The sequence below is a fragment of the Xenopus laevis genome, chromosome 6L, assembly GCF_017654675.1.
Source record: "Xenopus laevis strain J_2021 chromosome 6L, Xenopus_laevis_v10.1, whole genome shotgun sequence".
Lineage (NCBI taxonomy): Eukaryota > Metazoa > Chordata > Amphibia > Anura > Pipidae > Xenopus > Xenopus laevis.
Genome location: NC_054381.1, coordinates 98821095 through 98844954, shown reverse-complemented (window position 1 = coordinate 98844954; position 23860 = coordinate 98821095). Strand labels below are relative to the sequence as shown.

Here is a 23860-nt window from a genome sequence, read left to right as displayed (position 1 = left end):
AAACATGTCACGAGGGAGTGGCTGACATGAGGTAGGCAGACTGGGGGGGGTGACACTGTTTTGTGGTGTAATATGTTGGAAGTTTGGATTAATTCATGTGATTTATATTGATATGGATTGATTGCATAAATAAATGTTTTAAGTGAGTTTCTGTGCACATTTCATATGTTTATTTAATATTGGTTGTGGACCTATGCACAGCTTTCACTACTGGATAGCGTAACCCCAAAACTAAATTGTCTCAAATAACTAAGAACACTACCTTGCCTAAGACGTTATGCTGTGCAACTAATTATCCTTGTCTTTTTTAGGTCTAATATAACATGGACTGTCAAATTACAAGTTTTTATAGTTAAAGGGATACTGTCATGGGAAAAAGATTTTTTTTCAAAATGAATCAGTAAATAGTGCTGCTCCAGCAGAATTCTGCACTGAAATCCATTTCTCAAAAAAGCAAACAGATTTTTTTATATTCAATTTTGAAATCTGACATGGGGCTAGACATTTTGTCAATTTCCCAGCTGCCCCAAGTCATGTGACTTGTGCTCTGATAAACTTCAATGACTCTTTACTGCTGTACTGCAAGTTGGAGTGATATCACCCCCCTCCCTTTTCCCCCCAGCAGCCAAACAAAAGAACAATGGGAAGGTAACCAGATAACAGTTCCCTAACACAAGATAACAGCTGCCTGGTAGATCTAAGAACAACACTCAATAGTAAAAACCCATGTCCCACTGAGACACTTTCAGTTACATTGAGAAGGAAAAACAGCAGCCTGCCAAAAAGCATTTCTCTCCTAAAGTGCAGGCACAAGTCACATGACTAGGGGCAGCTGGGAAATTGAGAAAATGTCTAGCCCCATGTCAGATTTCAAAACTGAATATAAAGAAATCTGTTTGCTCTTTTGAGAAATGGATTTCAGTGCAGAATTCTGCTGGAGTAGCACTATTAACTGATGCGTTTTGAAAAAAACATGTTTTCTGATGACAGGATCCCTTTAAATCATTTGTCATCAATGATGCAATTACATTTAAACTTAAAATCTGAATTTCCAGAATTTTTTCTTGATTCTGTAATTTGTTTCCCAAACAAAAGGGTCAGTAACAAGAATCACTTCTCGGTCTGACACCATGTTGTTTCATGGACTAAAGGGAACACCTGGGCATTGGCTGTGAAGCACTCTCAAATCATGAGAAAAACACGGACAAGAAAAGGAAATTGCAGCTTTGACCAGCCAAAGTAGAAAGTGAACAAAGAAACAATATGGGCAAGTCTCTAATCATATTTCAGTGGAACACCTTAGTTCATTCATGTACTGTAGATAAAAACAAGATTATTTCACAACTACCAAGTCACAAAGAACAAATGTACTTGTTTTTTTTTTTAATATCCATTGTTACAGAATTTCATAATTTTGAAAAAAAAAAAAAGGTCAGTTTGGAAAGGATATCCTTACTGTAGCTTATGAACCTTAATATATGTGAAGCAAGGTTAGATATTGTTACACAGGGGGATTCTCTTTTTTCGGGGGGGGGATACTAATCGAAGAATACATAATATGATTAAGAAAAGATGACCTGTTTCCGATGGATTTCTTATGAAGCTTTGTTGCTTAAAAGAAAGATTAGGCTTTGTAAAAAAGGAGCAGGAGGTATTTATTTGGCTGATCAGAACGAAACATGAACAAGTGCCATATTGTATGGGTTTTCATCAAATATGTGAGACAATTATTCAGGATTTGTGTAGCAACAACATGACAACACTTTTTGAGGCACAACTACAAGATGTTCTAGTGAAGTAGACAGCTCCCGCACCAGTAGACATCCAGTGATCAATCTAGCAAATAGTGACATTTCAGGTGCTATACATTCTCTACTTTGAACATATCAATGCAATAGAAACACAAACTGTGCTGTAATCCAGTACATCAAACAAGGTCGCATTTTATCTCTGTCTGACCGCCATTACTTCAAACAGTTCTGAAAAATGGCTCCTTCTTCTGTTAGTCAGCTACTTCAGTATTCCAAGATGTACATTATACCTTTTTTCAAATATACACCAAAGTTTAAAATGAAGCAAACTTGTTCTTTACAACCCTTGATTAAGTAGAAATTGTTCCTGGCTGTTGCCACTTACACCTGATCATCTAAACTTGACAGATTTCTATATACAAGAAAGGAAAAAAAAAGCAAAAGTTTAACCTTTCTACTTTTGTATACGAACATGAATTTCCCCCGTGTGTCTATGTATACGTGTGTTTTTCGGCACACACATCCATACACACAAACACACCTTCACACACAGACACACTCATATATATTTACTTTACAAACAGGGTATGACCCTCACTATTATTTCAACAGATTCCATGTCTTTTCAAACACTGAATTATCAATTCCAACATTCATTTTTGTTTTTGTGCAATTTCTTTTAAGCATGTCATGTACTCCTAAAACGCGAGTGCTTCAGAAAACAAAAAAAGGTTTAAGCGTCTCGGACTAGGTTTACATTTAAAAAAAAAAATATTCCCACGACAAATAGTGCTACAAGAAAAAAAAGGTTCTATCAGTAAGGTAACACGTCCGAAGCGAGGTCATCTACGTAAAATAATAACAAAAGAAAAGGTATACTCCAGAGTAGAGTTGTGCAAATTGTTTGTGTTTTTCTCTTGCTTCTTATGAATGGCCGAGCACCCGCACGTGACAACGGGGGCCTTTTTATTACAATATAATGCGCAACAGAGAAGCAATGTGCCTTTTTTTGCTGTTCTTTATAAACAGAGCTTGTCATTTAGGTCTGGTCATTTTGTTTTCTCATTTTTCTCACAATATATTGCCTGGAGGGTGAAGGCAGGAGTGTTATTTTATGTGTATATATATATTTGTGTGTGTGGCAGTATATTGCAGTGTGCCTTATGTACATTGTGTTCATACTGTATTTTGGCAACATAAATTCATAAGCATGAATAGTATAAGTCAGCAGCACATTCCGCCTACTTCTGCAGCATTATATAGTAATTTAGCCAGTAGAATGATGCAGTTCAAAGAAAAAACAGACGTTTAAAAATGAAACATCCCTACTCTAGAGCAGTGAAAGTGCTGCTTCTGGTCACATCAGTGTACCACACTTATACCAGCCCCATCCCTGAGTAAGAGGTGTGAACGTTTCCTAAAATGTTATTGGATTTAAAACATCAATGATGTCATTCCATGCTATGCAATGACATTTACAGGCAGACATGAAAAAAAAAAATGATAGATATTAATTAACGGGAAAAAGGGGGGGGTTAAAAAGGACAAAGGATCGTTACTGAGTTAAAAAAGACGTAAGGCAAAACATTGTCTATATATTCCACCCTGACGTGACCCATTCCCAAAGAAAAGAAAACCCCCGTGTTAAATCTGTAAGCAACAGTCATAGCTTTTAAAGAGAAATCCCTACGAAGAGGTTCTTGTTCTGATTACTTGCCCTGAAGAAAGTATTGATGATTATGTTTATCTGTAAACTCAATGTCATGTATGAAAAAAACAAAGCGAGCGAGTGAAGACGCTATTGCAAAATATTCAAAGTCTAAACCCCAGAGTGCCTAGCAGTAAATACATCTGGATCTATCTATGCCTGTTACCATTACACCTCCTATTCCACCCAGCCAATGAAAGAGAAACGAGTACCATAGGTTTATACATATGTATCCAGGCTTCCCCATAGCAAACTTAACCAAAAAAAAAAAAAGTATATCAGCATTTCACAATCACGAAAATCAGAAATCTACTTCTGACATGTCAAACAAGCAAGTAAATGAGCGGGTTATACTGTTATAAAAAGAGTTATGGTGTGGAACAATGAACAACGGAGCTAAAGCTGTTCTACCAACTGTACATGAATTAAAAGCAGCAGTCCATTGCATGAACTTCCATTTGCCTCCCCCCTCGCTCTAGATAGCGCTTATTAAATCTGCAAAAGCAAAGTGCAGAGCCAAGAGAGAGACACAGTGCAATCATTATATCGCATCTCCCTTTTTCTTTCAATGGAAGGATTTGCACCCCGACAGCTTTCTGTTACATAGGGGCGGAGATTGTGGAAGTTGCAGTTCTCTGTGGATGAGTCTGACACCCCTATTTAATGAACTGCTGCTTTTTTTTAGGTTTGCTTATACAATTTAAAGCGTTTTAAAAAAATATCTTTTACTTATCCGGCGCCAATGTTACTTTTGGGGGGGGGGGTTAAGGAGCGTGCGGGGTAGAAAAATAACACTTCACCTGTATGTGTATTTTGAAATGTAAAAATATAAATGCTGTCTATATACACATATATCTGTTATCTTCTTTTTTTTCCTCACTATACATAGTACTTTATATACCCGACACTGGATTTACATATAGTAATGCCTGGTAGAGCCTTCATTTAAAGATAAAGTATCATTTATAAGAAGGGAAATATGGAGTATATAGTCTGTGTTACATTCTTTTTTTTTTAATGTCTTTAATGGATGGCCACGTATGTGGGAGAAATCGTATCCATCCCAATATAGCTTTAAGAAGGGGTTAGATGTCTTTTTAACAAGGGAGGAAATACAAAGTTATGGAAGTTAGCTCATAGTACAAGTTGATCCAGGGACTAGTCAAGAAGGAATTGGCAAATTGGCTTCATATGGGTTTTTTTTTGCCTTCCTTTGCATCAACTAGCAGTTAGGCAGGTTACATATAGACTTAAAAGGTTGAACTTGGTCTTTTTTCAACCTATCTTACTATGTACTATGTAACTATGAGAATTCATAAGAGAACCTCTGACATCCCACAGACATGGCATGCATCAAGGGAAAATCCTGGGAGTTCTTCATGTGACTTCCAATGCCACATAGACAGGGGTTCTGAATCTGGATTCTATAAATTCCTATACCAGGATACAAAATTCCGAACTGATGATAGAAATGCCATGGCATCATTTCTAGAGATTCTATATTGCATCTGAGGATGAGATCATAGAGACGTTGCATAGCAACCAAGATATTTTTTGCCTTGTCTCCATGCAGCTGTTGCGTTTTCTAACTGCTGCCGGCAACCGGGCACAGAGGTGAAATACTCTGATTATTTCAGTGTGCATTTATCGTGCTTATCTAGCCAGTAAATATACAGGTATATATGCACTTAAACCTAACGTTACGAGGGGTGATGGGCGCAATCACTGGATTATGTGCAGCATTTGGGATGACCCTGTAGAACGAGCTTTTCGCTAATACATTTGTTTTTTGTGTGTTAGTTACAAAAATAAATTCTTTATGCTCCTGCCCTCCACCTGTTTCCTGGAAAGGTATACTGCAGGTTCCATAACAGTCCCTGGCATAGACAAAATGAAAGTTGCGCTACAGAAGTGTGCATATGAAGTGTTTGCATTCTCAAGTCTGTTACAGTGGCATTGCTCATGCCATAGGTGAAAGGAAAAGAACAATGAAATCAAAAAGAGCGGCTCCAAGTTCGGACAAAGCCCCATCTTCTGTTGCTTTTGGATGCCCACAAAAATGAATTCTACCACCCCAACTTGTAGCTTTCAGACTTCCTATGTTTTACATACATTAAGGGGTAGATTTATCAAAGAGTGAAGTTAGAGATCTCCACAGTCGGCAGAGTGAAATACCGCCTCTCTCCAATCATTTCTATGGGATTGTTAAAGGTGTATTTATCAAATGGTGAACTTTCGCCCTTTGATAAATCTACTCCAAAGAGTCCCACACCACCAGCTCATCGTTTATTGCACTGCTCTACAACAGTGGATCCTGTCACCATCACAGTTAAGGCCGGGCGTTAGGCGGTTTTGTGGGTTTCTATTCTCCAGTTAGTATCAATGGCCCTGAAAGCAATCCATGTCAGTTTAGGAAGGTAGCTAGTTATTCCCTGAATCAAACAGAGTCACTCTGATTGGATGTCAGACTAGCGGCCTCCTTTGTCTGTGCGCCAGAGTCAGGCAACAACAGACTGCCAATTCTTGTCCACAACAGCCATAATTAGGCAGTTTGAATGTGCAGAGACATAGGGCAAGACTGACTAAGTTTAAGAGCTGTATATACTACTTTCCTTTATATCTCCACCACCACCTTAAGTCATTCCTTTCCTGAAAACACATGGGGAAATCTATGGTTTTCTGCTGACATCCATGTGGTCGAGTAAGTACAATACTATACTGTTTCACCTGTGTTTGATTATAGTGGTACCAGGGTGAATTTCCGTAGAAAAACAAGCCTAATCCATTTCCATCCCTTATACCTTACCAAGTGAAACAGAAGATTTAAAAAGTGCCCTGAGGAATACATACAACAATAAATCCTCTTATATCAGGGAGGCACACCACAATGACACAAGAAGAAGAGACACAGTACAGTGAAATGGGTTTCAATGAATTACCAGTTTAAGACATAAGCCCTCTCCTTGTCTGTAATCTAAAGACGTGCCAATAAACAGAAAAAAAGGAGCTAGATCAGTGTTCATGTTGGGATATCTGCTGAAGAGTCTGTCTGTGAGAGTGAAATGGTTAGAGAAGGGCTACAATGTGACTGCATTCGGCACTATGAAACTGCACTCGTGTTTTTCATAAATATTCTCGTTTCGTTTATTGCTTTCTGGGTTGCCTGATTTATGTTGTATTGATAAATATGGTGGTCATTAAATGCTTGTTGAAGTAATGATTATTGCCTAAAATATTCTTCTTTAAATGATTTCTTAATACCATTTTACATTCATATCGTGCCTTTTTTCAGTGTCGATATAATTGATCCTTGAGAACACAGTGGGACTCCTTATTCCTCCATCCAATTAGATGTCATGTTGCCCAAAATGTGAACTGCTGCTCCTTTATGATGCAAGATATATGACTTGAGGTACTTCATTGTACACCTAGTTGGCTGGATTATTTCATTGCTTGCCTGTCAATCTCCAGGCAACTTCGTCTGACTATCAGCCTAACAGGTCACTCAGAAGAAAGCTACTCATTCTTTGTTAAGAAGCAGTCGAAATCATTTATGGACAGTGTAGCACAGGAGTCCAACTGTTAACCTGTCCACTGCAACTTCCATCTAAATCTCCTGACTCTTCTAAGGTATGACACCAGCTTGCTCCTCAACTGACAAGTGCTCTATTGTCTTATTTCGACATTACCATAAAGAATCATCTGAAAATATGTAAGTATTGTTCCCAAGACTGTGGACAGTGGCAGTCATTCCTGTTTCTCAGCTGCCTGTGCCTGCCATACTAACAACCTATGGGAGTGCTATCCCTGAGGGCTGTATCTATTAGACTGAATGTTACTTACAGAGATGATTGAGAAATTGGACAGGCCATCAATTATCTGTTTTTGGCTCCATGAAAAAACGAATCCCAAAAATTTGCATTTCCAATCCAACGCCCAAATTAATTTATAAACACAGTATTCTTCTTTTAAAATAGTCACCAGCTATTTATATCCATAAATTTTGAGTAAATTAGAAATAGAGAGAATCACATTTCAAAACTGGAAAATACATTTAAGTGGTTGTTTCATGTCCAGATGTTTGCTAGATTAGATACTGGACTTGTCTACAGCGCCAAACATTTCTACTCTGTGACAATTTGAGAGATATATATTTGTGTTAGAATTTCTGTTAATGTCTACATTTTCTATAACTTTGGAAATGTAGGCTTAGAAGCCTTTGTGTGTGTGCAAGGCTCAAGTAACACATAGCACATAATACATATTATATCTACTGAAAGGTTAAATACATTACTGAGAAAAGAATTGCAACCGTGACTCCATAGTTGCAGAGAACAGGGAAAAAATTACACTTTTTTTTTTTAATAGAAAACATCACCTAACATATGAAACCAATATTTCTCCATAAAAGCAAGCTACCAGAGCATGTCACAATGAATTATATGATCAAGATAGATAAAGTAAAATAAAAGTGATTTGTACAAATATTTATAATGCATATATATTTTTTTTTCTGGAACGACTACGTGGGACTGCACCTTTAAAATATATATATTTTTTTAAGCATGTGCAATCTACCTGTGTTCTTTACGGTACGGATTTCTATTTACGTCAACTTGAGTACAAAGAAGGAAAAGCATACTCATCTATACACAGAAAACATCTGTAACTCATGACTACAGATCTTTAGTTTGTAGAGGTAAATTTTACAAAAAAAAAGGAAAGTTAAAAAAAAAAAAATAAAAAAACTAAAATACATTGAGATTTCTAAGAGTTCTCCTTCTCAGACATGGTTCAGTGTGACAGAAAGATTGAAACTGTGAAAGAAACATCACCCTAACAAATTAGGCAAGTTAATAAGTATTTGCTACATATATCCATGTTCTTTCAGCTGTTTTTTTTCCTTTCTCAACAACATCACAATTCATTTGCAGGAATATAATCCAAATGCAAAACTCAAGATGTGCAAACTGCAAAGTTATTTTTTCCTTTTTTTTCTTTTTTTTTTTAGTTTAAAGTCCGTCTTTTAAAAACACTGGACAAAAATGTTTTTTTTTCTTCTATTTCCTACCTAGCTTAAAGTTTCCCTATAACTCTCTTTATTCATGTCAGCTCACATATGACTTCAACCCTTTCTTTTTTATTTATTTTTTTTAAAAAGTGCCTTCTGAAAAGTAGTCCTCTTGGACATTAACGGTCACATCCTGGGTCAAGATTTACATTCATCCCTTTGAAACCACAATGAAAACGTTCAACATCTTGCTCTTAGTAGCAATACAAATTTACATGGTTTCAGTGTTGAAGATTTTTCTCTTTTGTTTAAATACACAGATTAAAAGTGAGATACAGTACTAGACAAACATTAGACCAAGATGCTCGGCAATAAAGTGTGAACAGCAATTTAAGTGCCTATTAGACAATCTCATATCCTTCTGTCCTAATTCTTTATTGTGTCACAACTAATAATAACAAAAAAATGATTAAAACAAAAAGTGGCACCGATTAGTAAAGGTCTAAAACAGTACTAGAGTTAAAACACAAAAGGTTTGCATCTAAGATGCCTACTATTCATGTTAGTGCTCCAGAGGCATTGTGCTTAAATTTTAGAAAACACACGCCCATGGGTAAAAAAATTTGTCCTCCTAGGAACTCACTAGAACAAAATGACCCTTAACAACAGCCTCCACCACTTGTCATATTATTCTGCCTTGCTAGTGAGAATTTCTCATGCTATACCAGCAGTAATGAGATTGAAATAATGAGAAACAACATATAAGTATATGTCCATTGAATGAAATAGTTTTTCACAGCACAGAAGCTTGAAATTTTGAATAGGAAACCTTTGCGTGTTCCCATAAAGTTATTTTTGTGCAGTTAGGGAAGAAAGCGTCTGAAATATTCCCAATGCTCTATGTAAATTTCGCAAATTCAAGGTTCATTTAGTCTAAAAATGTTTCTAAAAATTCCATGTTCATTCGTTTGGAAGCCATGTTGGTTTTTTGAAACCATTTTCAAAAGGTGAAATCCAGTGTATTTAAATCATTATCCATGGTTGATTGGCCCTCCTAAAAAAAAATTTGAGACTTTTTAGCATTTCATGCTACCCAAAAATTTCAGACTTCTGATTGTTTATATTTTAAACAGAAAGATTTGGAAAAATAAAGAAAATGTTGAGAGTTAAGGGATAGGCTAAACATGTTGGGATTTTTTCTTACAAAGAGATATGACTGAGGTGAAATTGCACCTGTCTCTTTTTTAGGCTCCCCCCCCCACCCATTTAGGGTAGTGTTCAGTGCCGTTGGCATAAACAACATCACTCGCACCATACCAATAAAGTGTTGGCAGGCAGGAATCACAAAGTATGGTGAGCACGTGAAGTGAAATGTGAACATGAAGAATTACTTGAGCCCCACTGAGTCACTGACCAAGCCCAACCTCTGATTCTACATTTTTGTTATGCCAGAGACCCCAGAATACACAGAGAGTCTTATCTCTCTCCACAAGAGACAAGTATGTAAGCATTCCCAGAAACGCGCACTCATATCTCTTTTCTTTCTGCATTTCCCTTGTATTCCTCTCTAAAAAAAAATCGAAAATCGGGTTTTAGTTGAAGGTGACATGCTGTAAGAAGTTGACAGGAGCCACTTTAATACATTCCTCTTCATCATAAATGCAGAAAGCTATTTTTTTTCCCCTTTAGTAGCTCCACTAAAAACTAGCTACTTACAAACACTTGTCGGGAAAAACATATGCACCAACAATCTCCTGCAGTATATCAGCCACCACTAAAACAATGTTATAACATAAACCTAAAATAAGATGATAACATGTAAATACTGGGTTATTTATTCTACAGTACAGTAATCTGAATAAAAATGACAAGGGTATGCCTAATTTCTATACTTGAAACCATTTTACTTGCCTACATTAGATCGACCTTCAATGCAAATTTTAACCTCCTGAGGAATAAAAGAAGGCTTGGGAAGAGTCAATGGTGGTTCTTCTTCAAACTTCTCTACTTTTCGTGTTTCTGGGGCAGACCACCTCCTCTTCCTTGTTGCCAGAGGCTTTCCAGGTTCTAGTTTGGCTGCATTCAATGCTGCTGGACATCTCAGTTCACCATTTTCAGATGCAATCTGTGAACTTCCCTGATTAATTCCATTCTCTTGTTCTGCATACCTGTGCCTGCTTCCAGATAAACTGTCATTCTTTGGGTGCTTCAGCAAGAAGTTAGCCGAATCCATGGACTGGCCTTTCTTTATCGAGCCATTTTTCAGATTTTTGAGTGTTAGCGATATGCAGACATCGCCCACTGACAACTTGGAACATGGCAAATCAAACATCTGGCTTGTTCTTTCAGGACTGCAGGAGGACCAGCCTTGACCAAATACGAAAAACGGATACTCTATCAAGACTTCGACACTGACCTATTGGATTAAAAGAAGAGAAACTGTCAATTTAAAAGAGTACTTAAATTATCTTAAAAATCAATCAAAGCAAGATGGTATACAGAGTAGTAGCAATGTGTGCAATATTGCAAAGAAGCTCCATTGTAACTGAAAAATTGGATGGGAAAATTATGTATGAGACATTTGTTAGACATGGCTTTTATTGGGCGAAAATACTTAATACAACAGGTGATACCTTTTAATTCATTAAGAGAGCCCAAGGGTTCAATGTGATGCAATTTCTAATATTAAATGTGAACATAAGTATATGCTTAAATATGGATATAAATGCACCATGCTATAGAAAGGGAAATGTAGGATGTCATGGTACGGCTGTAGATTATTTCTACGTTCTCCCTGATTCTAGGATATCACCCTGTACTAAAATTTTAAGAAAATCTAAAATAATTTATTGGCTGGCAATTTATTGAACACAACAGACTATAAAATAAAATGTTTCCCTTCAAAGGGAAACTTAACTTTTAATTAGATTTTTATTTCTTTTTTATTTATTTGTGTATGTTATTATTTCACATATTTTCTTGCATTGGAAACACTTCCCTCTGATTGGCTGATGGAAAAGTCTGGATTTGGCAGACACCAGGGGAAGACATAATGCAGATGGTAATGTTTGGAGGGTTAGAACGGAATCTGGGGCTCTTTTCCAGGGTTTGGCCTAGGGCTTTTGGTTCCCCAATTCTGTGCTTCCTGCTTTGTGGTGACTTGGGAAGGCCATTTCCTGTTTCAGCATATGGAAAGGTCTGTACAGAATGGGTTTGCCGACATGGGAGTAGAACAACTTGCTTCATATTAATACTATTAGTTTGTGAATGAGATTTTGGACAGGCAGGTGTCCCAATGCTTTTGGCCATAAAGTGAAGGTCAGTGATGCGATATATCAGCAAATGGAACTCAAAGGAAATTACCAAAATGGGGATTAACCACTGTATGTTTTTGCTGCAGATGTCATTGTTTTCTTTCTGAAATGCACCAAGGTAAATCTAGCAAACATTTTTCCAGAGGCCCATGGAACATACAATTTGTTTTTTCAGACACAAGGTTATATCTAAGTGACAACATAAAGTAAGAAGTGGTAACCTACAGAACCAATTAGAATTTTGCTTTCAGCCATTGCTATAGCTTGCACCTGTTTTGTGAACTGCTTGTTACACCATTGCAGAATTGTATGATCTTGGTATATGGATTTCCTAAGACACCCAACTGTTATCTGAAGAAGTTATTAAGGGCAGGCACAAGAATCTTATGTGACCTGCCTTCTAGGCAGTTCTTAGAAATGTGTTATATAAATAATGTTTAAGCATGCACAGTTGTAAGTGGGCGTTAGCTCTTTGCACTTGCCTTTTATATCACAGAAAATGTATAATATGTAATATGTTTGTGTAAGACTGGATATAGTAATTGTAAGATTTCCTATCCACTAGATTTAAGTGGAAACTTTTAAATAAAATGAAGGCAACTTCAAAAGCTTTTCCTGCAGTTTGATGATGAAAAGGAAGAAAAACACTGCTCCTTTGATATTTATCCACGAGAAAATAACACACTGAAACAGATAATACATTGCTTCTGGTTTGAGTCATACAAAAACTGGGCTTGTCCTTTCGAAAAAGGTGGGTGGGGGAATTTATTGTGTGTGCAAGTTTTTACTTGCACACACAAATTTTGCACAAAATTTGCAGTTTGCATTTGATAATGCTAAAATAGAAAATCTAAGTGCCTAACCATATGAATAACAGATGGGGTAAATTAAAAATACAACTGTAAAATACTGTTTTACTATAGAAAACATAAAACAATAAAATACAGGGCACCTTAAATAAATTGAGAATAGATTGTCATATAAAACTTTTCTTATTGTGTTTCTTTGTAGAGAAAATAATGACAAACTCATAATTGACAGCAGCAGAGAGGATGTGCTGTAAATCAGCAGAAAAGAAAAGGAAGAGAAAAGCAGATCAGTTGGATGCCGGAGTTATGTTCTGGGCAAATGGCTATATAGTGCTATTCACTTAACCCTTATATAAACATGTTTAGACTATGTGTATGAATTTTCATGTTTAAAAGTTTGGCTGGGGGATCTGCGATCTTGGGGCTTCCATGGTTGGGTGGTGGGCCCAACACACCCCACTCTGACACTGTTCGATTCTCCTCTTGAATAGGTCTAATGTCAAAGTATGCAAAAAATGCAACCCAACAAATATTTAGCAGTTTGATTCATTGTATTGCAAATTACATAAATCTTTCATTCAGAGAAACTCAATTCCTATGGATAAAAGTTTTGCACATGATGATGATACCAACATAACCCTGTTTCCTGGATTCCCAGATATTGCTGGTCTGCATTCCCCAGTATGTCTTCAAACCATTGATTATATGTTGCTTAATACTGGGAGTTTTTTTCAGCAACATCTGGGGACCTAAGGTTAAGAAACAAGGCTATATAATGCCAATGGCATTCATCTGACACCAGCTGTGTTCCACAGCACCATACACATGTGATGTTTGTGAATAGCCGATGTCCACTTTATATCGGCTAACTTTATTGATTTATTTGTGGGAATAATATAATATATTATGGGCCAGATTCAATTGTATGAGAAAAGGGTTTATCATGTGAAAGATCATGGGCAAGACTCAATTTGAGATGTGGTTTAATGCGGGAAACCTCTATTGAAGTCTAAGGGAAAAAACTGGATATGAATTTTGAAATGTTTTTTCTCCTCAAATTTAATCTTGTCCATGTCTTTTCACATGATAAACCATCAGATAATGTTTTCTCACTGAATTGAATCTGGCCCAAAATATGATATAAATGATTTATAGCTGAGAATATAATGATAACTAAACTCTTACCTGAGAGAGTACAGATTCATTTGTTTTGAAGACTACTGAACCTCATGGAGCCACTTTGACCATACCGATAATATCTTAAAGTACAAACTATTGAATCTTCACTCACCTGTGACCGGTGCTCTCCCACAGCAAACTGTACCACCGCTATGCCTGGACTATGGCTGTTCTCAATTCTCTCCACTGTGCTGGAGTCTATTTTCAAGTCGTTGCTAATATCTGCACTTTGTATGAAGTCATCTGTTTTTAAATCCTCTACTTTCTTTAGCTCACCATTGGCCAGCTGAATGATTGACCCTTTCATAAAGTAAGGGGGCAGTGTAGGGGCAGTTGCCATATGAGAAGCAACAGACTGTACAACAGGGAGGTGGAATTGAGCTGGGACCAATGCAGCCTGGTAGGCAGTTTGAGTTGCCAGTGTTTCAGCACTGTAGTTTTCACCTTTAGGAATGGGAGTAGTGACAAATGTATGAGGCACTGCTGCAAACTGGGGAGATGATGTCACAATACCAGGTGCAACCCCAACCCTAGATGATTCAATGTCTGGATTGCCAACAGGTATAAGTAAGGGCTGGGTGCCAGGGAACACCAAGTGATGTGGCAAATTTCCAGGGTAGCCAATGGTTTGCTGCTGACTGCTGAGATAGCCAATGACTGGCTGTTGTGTACCCGCATAAAAAGCAGCAGGCAAACCAACAGAAAGTTGTTCTGCTGCACTGTGAGTTGTCTGAATGACAGTGTGAGGAGATAATGTGGCCATAGTTTTTACAATTTCTGGGCATAATGTTTGCTGTGGGGATAAAGCATAGGACCGATGGGTTGATTTTCCTAAATGTATGCTTCCCTTGTTATGAGCTGCTAAAGGTGAGGTTTCTCTCTTAATGGTCTGTGAGACATCCATGTCTGTGGCAGTTGTGTTGCTGTTAGGCACTACCATGACTGAGGTCCGAACTCCTGAGGGATCCCGAGTACTATAATCAGTACTAGGGTGCACCACTACATGTCTTGTCTCATAATGTTGGGAAGTTGGTTTATTATTGCCTGCTTTCATCAACTGTGCATCTGCATTACAAGGGACTCCAAATCTTCGAGCTTTCTCTATTTCTCCATTTAACAACTCCTTGGTCTGTGACCTGTAATTGTCTTCCTTCTTAGTAGGGTCCCTAGCAAAAAATTGAGCTCCTGAATCTGAGTACACAACCATCTGGGAAGGTGCACCTAGTGTAAGTGTATTCGGAATCACTGTAGAGTGAGTAGGTAAATGAACAGGTGGTGAAAGAGTTCTGACTGTGCTCTGCGATGAACTGGAAATGTGGACATATTGACTTGGCTGAGTAGGTGACCCTGCAGTAACCAATCCTGGTGTCCGATTTAGATCTATTTTATGTCCATGCTGACTTAGGCTGTTTGTATTGGCCAGCATACTGGAAAAAGCCTCCACTTGGGACCGCTGGGTTGGAGTTGTAACACCTACTGGCATGGAGGACACTGCACTGGATCCAGAATTTGATGTAGGTGAAATTAGCTGTGAATTTATGAATCCTGCATATGATTGTCCACTATATTGTGGCCCAATGAACTGGTAGGTTTGGGACACATTAGCATATTCCACAGGAGACATAGATGCCCCTGACAGAGACTGAGCAGTTTGGTAATTTGCAGGAACTGTTGTTGCAACTGGTACCGATCTTGTAGTACTAGTGGGAGAATAGTCCATACTTGTAGAAAGTGATTTGTGTAAACTTCCTCCCTTTTGTAAACCAGTTTCTGCTGAAGTTCTTGGAGGCCCATGATGGCGTGCACCAAGGTCACTGCTGGGCTTGGATGGCAGCCACGATAAGCTATTTGTGCGGTGGTTTTCATTTGTCAGTCCAACACTCTTCTCTTGAGAAGGTCGACTGGTGGCGGGTATTTCACGTTTCTTTGGTGGCAGGCTTTCATTGCTTCGTTCTTGATTAGATTTCATGTTTTGCTCTCTGCCACCCCCGCCAACCACCACTGCTTGCTCACTGTCTGACTGATGCGGATTTCAGTCTGGTGAATGGAAAGTCGCATTTAAATCTGTTAGAGAGCCCAATGACTTCATGAGGAATCATCTCCCTGGGAGCACAATCTTCCAACAGTTGATGTGAAATCTAGATAAAATTATTAGGAAAAGGAAATTGCATTAATTAAAGGATACCAAGATACCCACTACAGCATAATCAATTGCATTCTTCAAGTGCAACATAGGTTCTACATCTACTACTAGACATGTTTCTGATTTCCACATTGTATACCCAAATTGGTGTATGTCTGGCCAGAGATATTGTTGTCTGATGTAAAGTAATGTATTGGGGGTATAACCCATGAGCTGTACAATAAATAAAAGGAAGGTGCCACAGCTAAGCAATGTAGAAAACTCACCAGGTAGAATAAGTGGTTCAGGTGCACCAGCCCCAGACCCTCAGCTTGGAGAACTGTAAATTGTTATTCATGCAGAATGGGCTAACCGGTACTCTAGGAAATCAAAAGCAATAAGTTCAAATACAGGCATCTTCATTGGCCCTATGCGTTTCGTAGCATAGGGCCAATGGAGATGCCTGTATTTGAACTTTTTTCAATAAATATTACTTTTATATCTGTGGAACTGTGCATTTCCTAGAGAATTGGCCCATTTCTGTCTGCATGTATAACCTATGAGCTCCCATTTTCCAGAGTGTGCTCAGAACCAAATAAACTAATGTCACAGACCCATAAAACATAAATATTCATTTGATGAAGTGAATAGTCCTAGCAGTGTGTATAAAAAACAATTATTTTGGTGTAGGAGAAGTTGGGGAGGCACACGTTTCTTTATTTATATTTCGCCAGCCCAATTTATTTTCCACCCGTACAACACTGTACACGGGCAGTTTTATCACAGAATTGCATCCTGCAGCCTTCTAGCTGTTGTTGGACTACAACTCCTATTATTCCCTGACAACTGAAGGCAAAGAAAATTGGGGCGAGGTAATGGGAGAACCATTTTGTATTGAGAGAAGTATCACTCCGGAGCAAAGTGCTGACTGTCATTAGATTTGTGGAGGTGTGTGTTAATGTAAGTGAGAAAACAACTGTGAGGGAAAGACTTTGCTTTACAAGGAGAAGAACTGATAAAAAGCCTGTGTTATTTTTCTCACTGCAAAATTGAGAATATGTGCCTCTGAGCCCTGAGATTTGCTGTCAAGTGAATTCTTTTTTTAATACTTGAAATCACTAGCATCAGTTAAGCAGTATCACGGGCTTCCCATTTGTTAAAGGGGAACTCTCATGGAAATAAAATGCACTCACACATAGGAGGCGATTTCTTACATGCTGGTAAATTTCAGTAAAATGTTAACAACCCATAAAGCTTTAACAATTTACTTTCCACAAATAATTGTCTGCATGCTTTCTCACCATATACAATTTGCAAGGGGTGAGCAATAATTCAGACAGCATTGAGCACTATCACTCCATAGGGCACAATATATATATATATATTTTACTTAGATGGTCGAATATCGAGGGTTAATTAACCCTCGATATTCGACCCTTAGTAAATGTGCCCCTATGTGTGTGTGTATAAATATACATATACTGTATATATATACATATATATATATATATATACATACATATATATATATATATATATATATACATACATATATATATATATATATATATATATATATATACATACATATATACATACATATATATATATATATATATATATATATATATATATATATACAGTATATGTATATTTATACACACACACATAGGGGCACATTTACTAAGGGTCGAATATCGAGGGTTAATTAACCCTCGATATTCGACCATCTAAGTAAAATCCTTCGAATATCGAAGTTGAAGGATTTACTGCATTTTGTTCGATTGAACGATTAAATCATTCGAATCGTAGGATTCGAAGGATTTTAATCCATCGATCGAAGGATTTTCCTTATTAAAAAAAAGCTTAGAAAGCTTATGGGAACCTTCCCCATAGGCTAACATTGGCGCTCGGTAGGTTTTAGGTGGCGAAGTAGGTAGTCAAAGTTTTTTTTAAAGAGACAGTACTTCGACTATCGAATGGTCGAATAGTCAAACGATTTTTAGTTTGAATCGTTCGATTCGAAGTTGTAGTCGAAGGTCGAAGTAGCCAATTCGATGGTCGAAGTGGCCAAAAAAAAACTTCGAAATTCGAAGTATTTTTTATTCTAATCCTTCGCTCGAGCTAAGCAAATGTGCCCACACTGTACATTAGGGTTGCCACCTGTCCGGTTTTGACCTGGACAGCCTGTTTTTTTTTTTTTTTAAAGGGCTGTTCGGGGGGAAACTGGGCAGGATTTCCTGGGATTGACACATAGATCAAGCAATCGCTGATAGCCATGTCATAGCCCCACCTCAGACATCAGATTCACGCCCCCACAACTTTATGGCCCCGCTGCATCACTGCCCCACCCCCAGCTGCATCATGGCCCCGCCTCACAAAGGAGTTTGTAGGGGGGGGAAGGTGGCAACCCTAATATACATATACAAGAAAAAGAGAAAAAGTATATCAGTTTTAAAAATCTGAATTATTTGATTAAAATGTATTCAATGGCAGTCTGCTTTCCTGTAATCCTGAGCTTTCTGGATAACGGGTTTCTGGATAATGGATCCCATAGCTGTAGTATCTAATAATACGCACAGGCCTGGACTGAGATTGAAAATAGGTCCTGGCATTTCAGATACACAGAGGCCCAAACAGGCCACACAGCAGCCCAAACAGCTCCCACCAGCCCATAATATATAGTGACTGTCTATGGCAACTTATAGCAGCCCCTCTGGCATTTGCCAGAACCCACAGATTGCCAGTCGGGTCTGAATACGCATCACAACTTTTTAATGGATAGAATGAATAGAATATTATTATTATTATTCAGACTTCACTATGATCTTATCTGTAAAAACATGAATTAGTCCTGCATAATATATATGTAATCCATATGAATGTATGTATCCTGAAGAATCACTAGCTTCTAACCAATAGGTTTAAAAAATGAAAAAGTCTCAGTAAACTTCTATGTGAACTACCAGAAGTTCTGGTGGATGTGTAAAATGTTCAGCTTGGTCGTGCTTTACAAGACCTATGCGTCAGAAAGCATAGAAAACATATAACACTACCAGAACTATCCCAAAACACTGGCCATTATAGTCAGTTTATATCAGGGTAGCTAAAACAACTGAAAATAAGGACAATTGACTATCATTGGCTATGCTACTGCATAAGATGAAACCTATATTTTGAATTTTCATTTGACAAAAATACAGGTATCAATTAGCTTTCAATATCTCTAAAGCAGACTTAATAAGTAAAACAGAGAATGGGAGGACTGTTCCTGCAACTTATCAGAATTACATTTAATTTACTATGTTAAAGTGATTCCAGTCTACTGAAGAGTCCTGCTGGGCAACGCAAATGATTTATGATCTTACCACAGGCAATGAATTGAATATGAATAATAGAGAAGTCTGCAGAATTCAGAGAAGTAGTGAGGTGCTTTTAAGTGTGCTGATGTTTTAAGCTGGTTCTTTGGTCTGCATGATATACATTTGGGAGTATTCCCGGGAGAAATTCCACTAAATCTCATTATTATTTTTATTTGTAGAATAGTGCATTGATTCCTGGTACATTTTTCTCCTTACTTTTTCTTTGAACATAATACAACTTTATCATTGCTATGGGTAAAGGAATCTTTTTAAATGGGTTCACCTTTAATATGATGTAAAGATTGATATTCTGAGACAATTTGCAATTGGTTTTCAGTTTTTTATTACTTGTGTTTTTATTTAGCTTTTTATTCAGCAGCTCTCCAGTTTGCAATTTTAGCTGGTTGCTATGGCCCAAATTACCCTGCATTGATTTCAATAAGAGACTGGAATATGAATAAGAGAGGGGCTGACTAGAAAGACGAGTAACTAATAGTAGCAATAACAATAGATTTTTGTAGCTCTGCAGAGCATTTGTTTTTAGATAGGGTCAGTGACCCTCATTTGAAAGCTGGAAAGAGTCGAAGGAAAAAGGCAAGTAACAAATAAATAATAAAGACCAATTCACTGTATCTAAAGGATGTTGTTGTGGGGCTTTAATTTACACCAGTTGTTGTGGGGCCCTTATTACTGCATCCAAGTCCAAGAGAATATAGGAGGGAGAGTTGCAACCTGCACTTCTAACATGTGACAGTAATGTGTACTTTTACACTATTCAGTTATAGCTATTTGGGTAAGCACCAGTCAGTCTAGGCTGAGGTTAGGACCAGACAATTGTGGGTCTTGGCCAGTGAAGAATTGCAGGCCAAGAATCAGCTCCCCACTGCTCCCCTGTCTGCACCCGGAAGCATTGTCTCTGCTTGGGTGCTGGGCAGAAACGTGACATTTTGCATTTCGCTCTAAAATTCACCCTGCCTGCAACACAACAGCATATATTGTACTAATAACGACAGAGAAAGGATAAATGGTGGGAGAATACACAAACCTATGATAAGTTGTAACACAAGCAGTACATGTTGATAAGCCCTGAAAAATATGAGATAAATACATACTGCACTGACTTATGGCTATTTAAGCTACCTTAAAGAATACTTCTGCCTATTTGGATTTACTTTCATCTTCACTGACTGTAGTAGACTGCTACCATATGGATACACACATCAGCTACGAAGCTATATTATTGTGATGATGATGATGAGCCTAGAACAGCAATGAATGTATTGCTACCACTACTACCACAACTAGTATATTATTTAAGCCACATTAAGTGCACTATTTTATGTACACTAATAGAGTACGTACGTATGTACGTATATTTAAAAATCGCTACATGAATACACAGCTCTGCAGAATTTCACAGAGTAGAACAGTACACACAGGGAGGACAAGCATAATAATAAATAATAATTAAGTAACAAGCATAAATAAAATAAAAAACACAAATTTGTATGGTTAGAAATTTGCATTAAACTTCCACTAAACATTTTAACTGGCTGACACTATTTATAAACCATAGTAATTGGAAAAGCATTTGAAATATGAAAATTCTTATTTAGATGAAAACCTTTCGTTTTTTGACACATTTAGTTACATTTCTATTTAGAACAATTTTTTTATGTATGAAGAACTTTGACATCCTATTTGACATCAATTTTGATTAAACTTTTAACATACGTATTTCCAGCTTAGTCTCTAAAATGAGAATATATACAGTATATATATATATATATATATATATTTGGTATGTGCTAGAATTTTTGTCAGTCATTGAAAAGTAATACTGGTTCTCAAACATTTTCTATTTTGGTGAAATCTGCAGTCTGACATTGACAATGGCAATTATATCAATTTGAGAGAAAATTGTAAGCTATTTTTTTATGCCAATTAAACCATTAAAATATGCTGAGGTAGAAGTTCCTTCTGTCATGTAAGATGGTAAAACAAGGACTAAGTATATGGCAGGCAGGACAAAGAAAATACTACATCATATAAGAGCTGGTCACGCAACTGTCAGAACAACTGGACTGCAAGAGAAATGTAGCCATTTGAAATTATAGACCAGTCAGTGACCCCCTCACAGATGGGGCTTACCATCCATGCATGTTTTAAACAATCACATCCTACCTCTATACAATTTGATCAAAATAATCAAGTGATATTCGGTTGAAGATAAGCCTTGCTTGTACGTTTTTATTTACAAACATAAATAAAAATAGCAACAAAAACAAGCACAAAGCTTGATGACTTAAGGTTTAATCACTGAAAAAACCATAGCATTGTGTTAAGGTTCCCACACACCGGTATATCTGACCAATGAGACCAAATCACATAGATGCAGCCACTAACTGCAAAAGTAAATCACACGTGCCCCTTGCTACGTGCTTGGCCAGTGACCACACACAAACGTTAATTCTGTCTTTCAGTAATCTATCGAAATGATCTGATTTAGCAGGATTCTGAAACCCGCACTGAATATATTCTACTACAATACTGCAAATGACTCTTGTAACGAGGGTTTTTAAACCTATGAATTCATTAACTAATGCATGTACAAACGTGTAGATGTGGCTGCATTCTATGGGATTATGGTGGAATTATTATGTGCGGAAATGCATTGAAGCGATTAAACAAACAAAGACCATCATGGAAGCTAACACAAAATAACAGCCACTTTAGCATGTATGTATAGCATTATCACTGGCCCTTGCGGCTCAAAACAATAAACTAAACCCACTGTATATGAAAAATCTTTTCCACAATGAAATGAATCCAAAAACCAGGTCAAAGTTGTATGCAATGCAGAGACAATAAGTAGCACGCCTACTGTCAGCATTGGTATAGCTTAACAGAACAACAGGTAGAGTTTGTGGGGAGGCAGGGCTGGTTACTTGATGAATTTGTCTTTTCTAATAAATCACACTGACACAGAGCTGCTGTATAGGTCACAAGCTGCAAAGTTTTTTATGATGATAAAATACATGCTGGCATGGGAACAGACACATTGATGTAGTTGCCATGGGTCTCTATTTGGAGCCAATGTATGATAGGGGATGCTTAACAGTAGGCTAGTAATTAAAGCTCAGCATGGAAGTATATGAGCATTCTTTTATGTTTAGCATTATACATGGCATGTGTCACATTCATCAAGTAGAGATTTACATTTTTGCTTCAATCAATCACAGATTCTCTAGTCATTTCAGCATGTTTGCCCCAAGGCTACTATAATTCCACAAAGTTTTCTACAGAGCCAACTAATAATCCTTCATCCCTGTCTAAATGTTTTGCTCCCCAACGCTGGCCACAAGGTGTTTTCTGTTCTGAACTTGGACTTGGATATCAATGCATAATACTGTTTCACAGCAAATTAATGTGTAGCATGTTGTTATTGTTTGGTATATTAGGTGCCCTGCCTGCCATTCTGCACTTCATCTATGTACAGTGTATGTAAGTGCTTCCTTCAGCATAAATTATGGTAAATTCCATGGTATATGCAGCAGCTCCATCCATTCACTGAAAGCGCAGGCATTTTTTTGCATTGCTGATAAATAGGCTAAGTGACAGTAGTGGCTTGCCATTACATAGAGTGCTGCCCTGGTCCCCAGGCTGCCTTTTTTTAACTATCCTAATAAAGTACCACTGGACTAAGGGAATAGCCCCAAGTGGTCTGCAAGCACAGTTCTTACTTTCTCCATTTAGCAGCAAGGGTGAACTATAGTTACTTGAGAGCCTTGAGAACCTGTAGGTGGGCTGGCAGAGAGCGTCCCCTAGGATATCATTAGGCATCATAAGTCATGAAGAACTTAACCTGATACTTATGCAAAATATGTCCCTTTCTTTCACAAGCAATGGTTAAGATGCTTGCGCATGCTTTCATCCAATCCCAACTTGACTACTGCTACTAGCTACTAACTGGCCTCCCTAACGTTCATCTCTCCTCATCAGTCTGTGCTGAATTGTGCAGCCAGAATTATCTTCCTCTCATCCAACAGGGTATAGACCCCTCCCCTGCTGAAGTCCATTTCATGGCTTCTAATAAAAGAATAACTTACAAACTCCTCACAACCTTCAAGGCCCTTCATTCCTTTGCATCTCTCTACACATCTTCTCTTGCTCCTGGCCGATTCCCCCACTCCTCTCAGAGCAACCTCTTGGTTGCAGCCCCCACTACTACTGCAGTTTCTTACTGCTCCTTACAGTCATGACATCCCTGATTTCCTCTGGAAACAACCCTCCCTCAGCCTGATAGACTACCTTTTGGGGCATTCACGTAACACCTGAACTGGGAACTGGCATTAATATTGTAGTGTCATCCACTGTAACTTGCAGAATTTAATATTTGTGTATTTATTTATTTATTATTTAATCTATTTGTGTATGTGAGTTACCTACCCAATTAGATTGTAAGATCTACAGGGAGGGGAACTACTTCCTCCTGTCTCTAATGTACTTTAATGTAGCTGTACTTTGTGTGTATTTATATTAATGTAATTACCCCTATTTGCTCTATTAATTCAGCTGTACAGCGCTGTGTACATAACTAGTTC

The 23860-nt window shown here is 37.6% G+C and overlaps 1 protein-coding gene across 7 annotated transcripts in view; it reads right to left on the bottom strand.

The window, feature by feature from the left end:
- Positions 1 to 8192: 8192 nt before the first annotated feature.
- atxn1.L (ataxin 1 L homeolog) overlaps positions 8193 to 23860 on the bottom strand; it is a 165618-nt gene continuing 149950 nt past the window's right edge. For all 7 annotated transcript variants that reach the window (XM_018267813.2, XM_018267817.2, XM_018267818.2 and 4 more), the window contains 2 exons: positions 13885 to 15910; positions 8193 to 10886 (listed from right to left, as the gene is read on the bottom strand). In XM_018267813.2, the coding sequence (XP_018123302.1) occupies positions 10374 to 10886; positions 13885 to 15741 (2370 nt within the window). In that variant the 5' untranslated portion in view covers positions 15742 to 15910 and the 3' untranslated portion in view covers positions 8193 to 10373. The remainder of the gene's footprint in view (positions 10887 to 13884; positions 15911 to 23860) is intronic.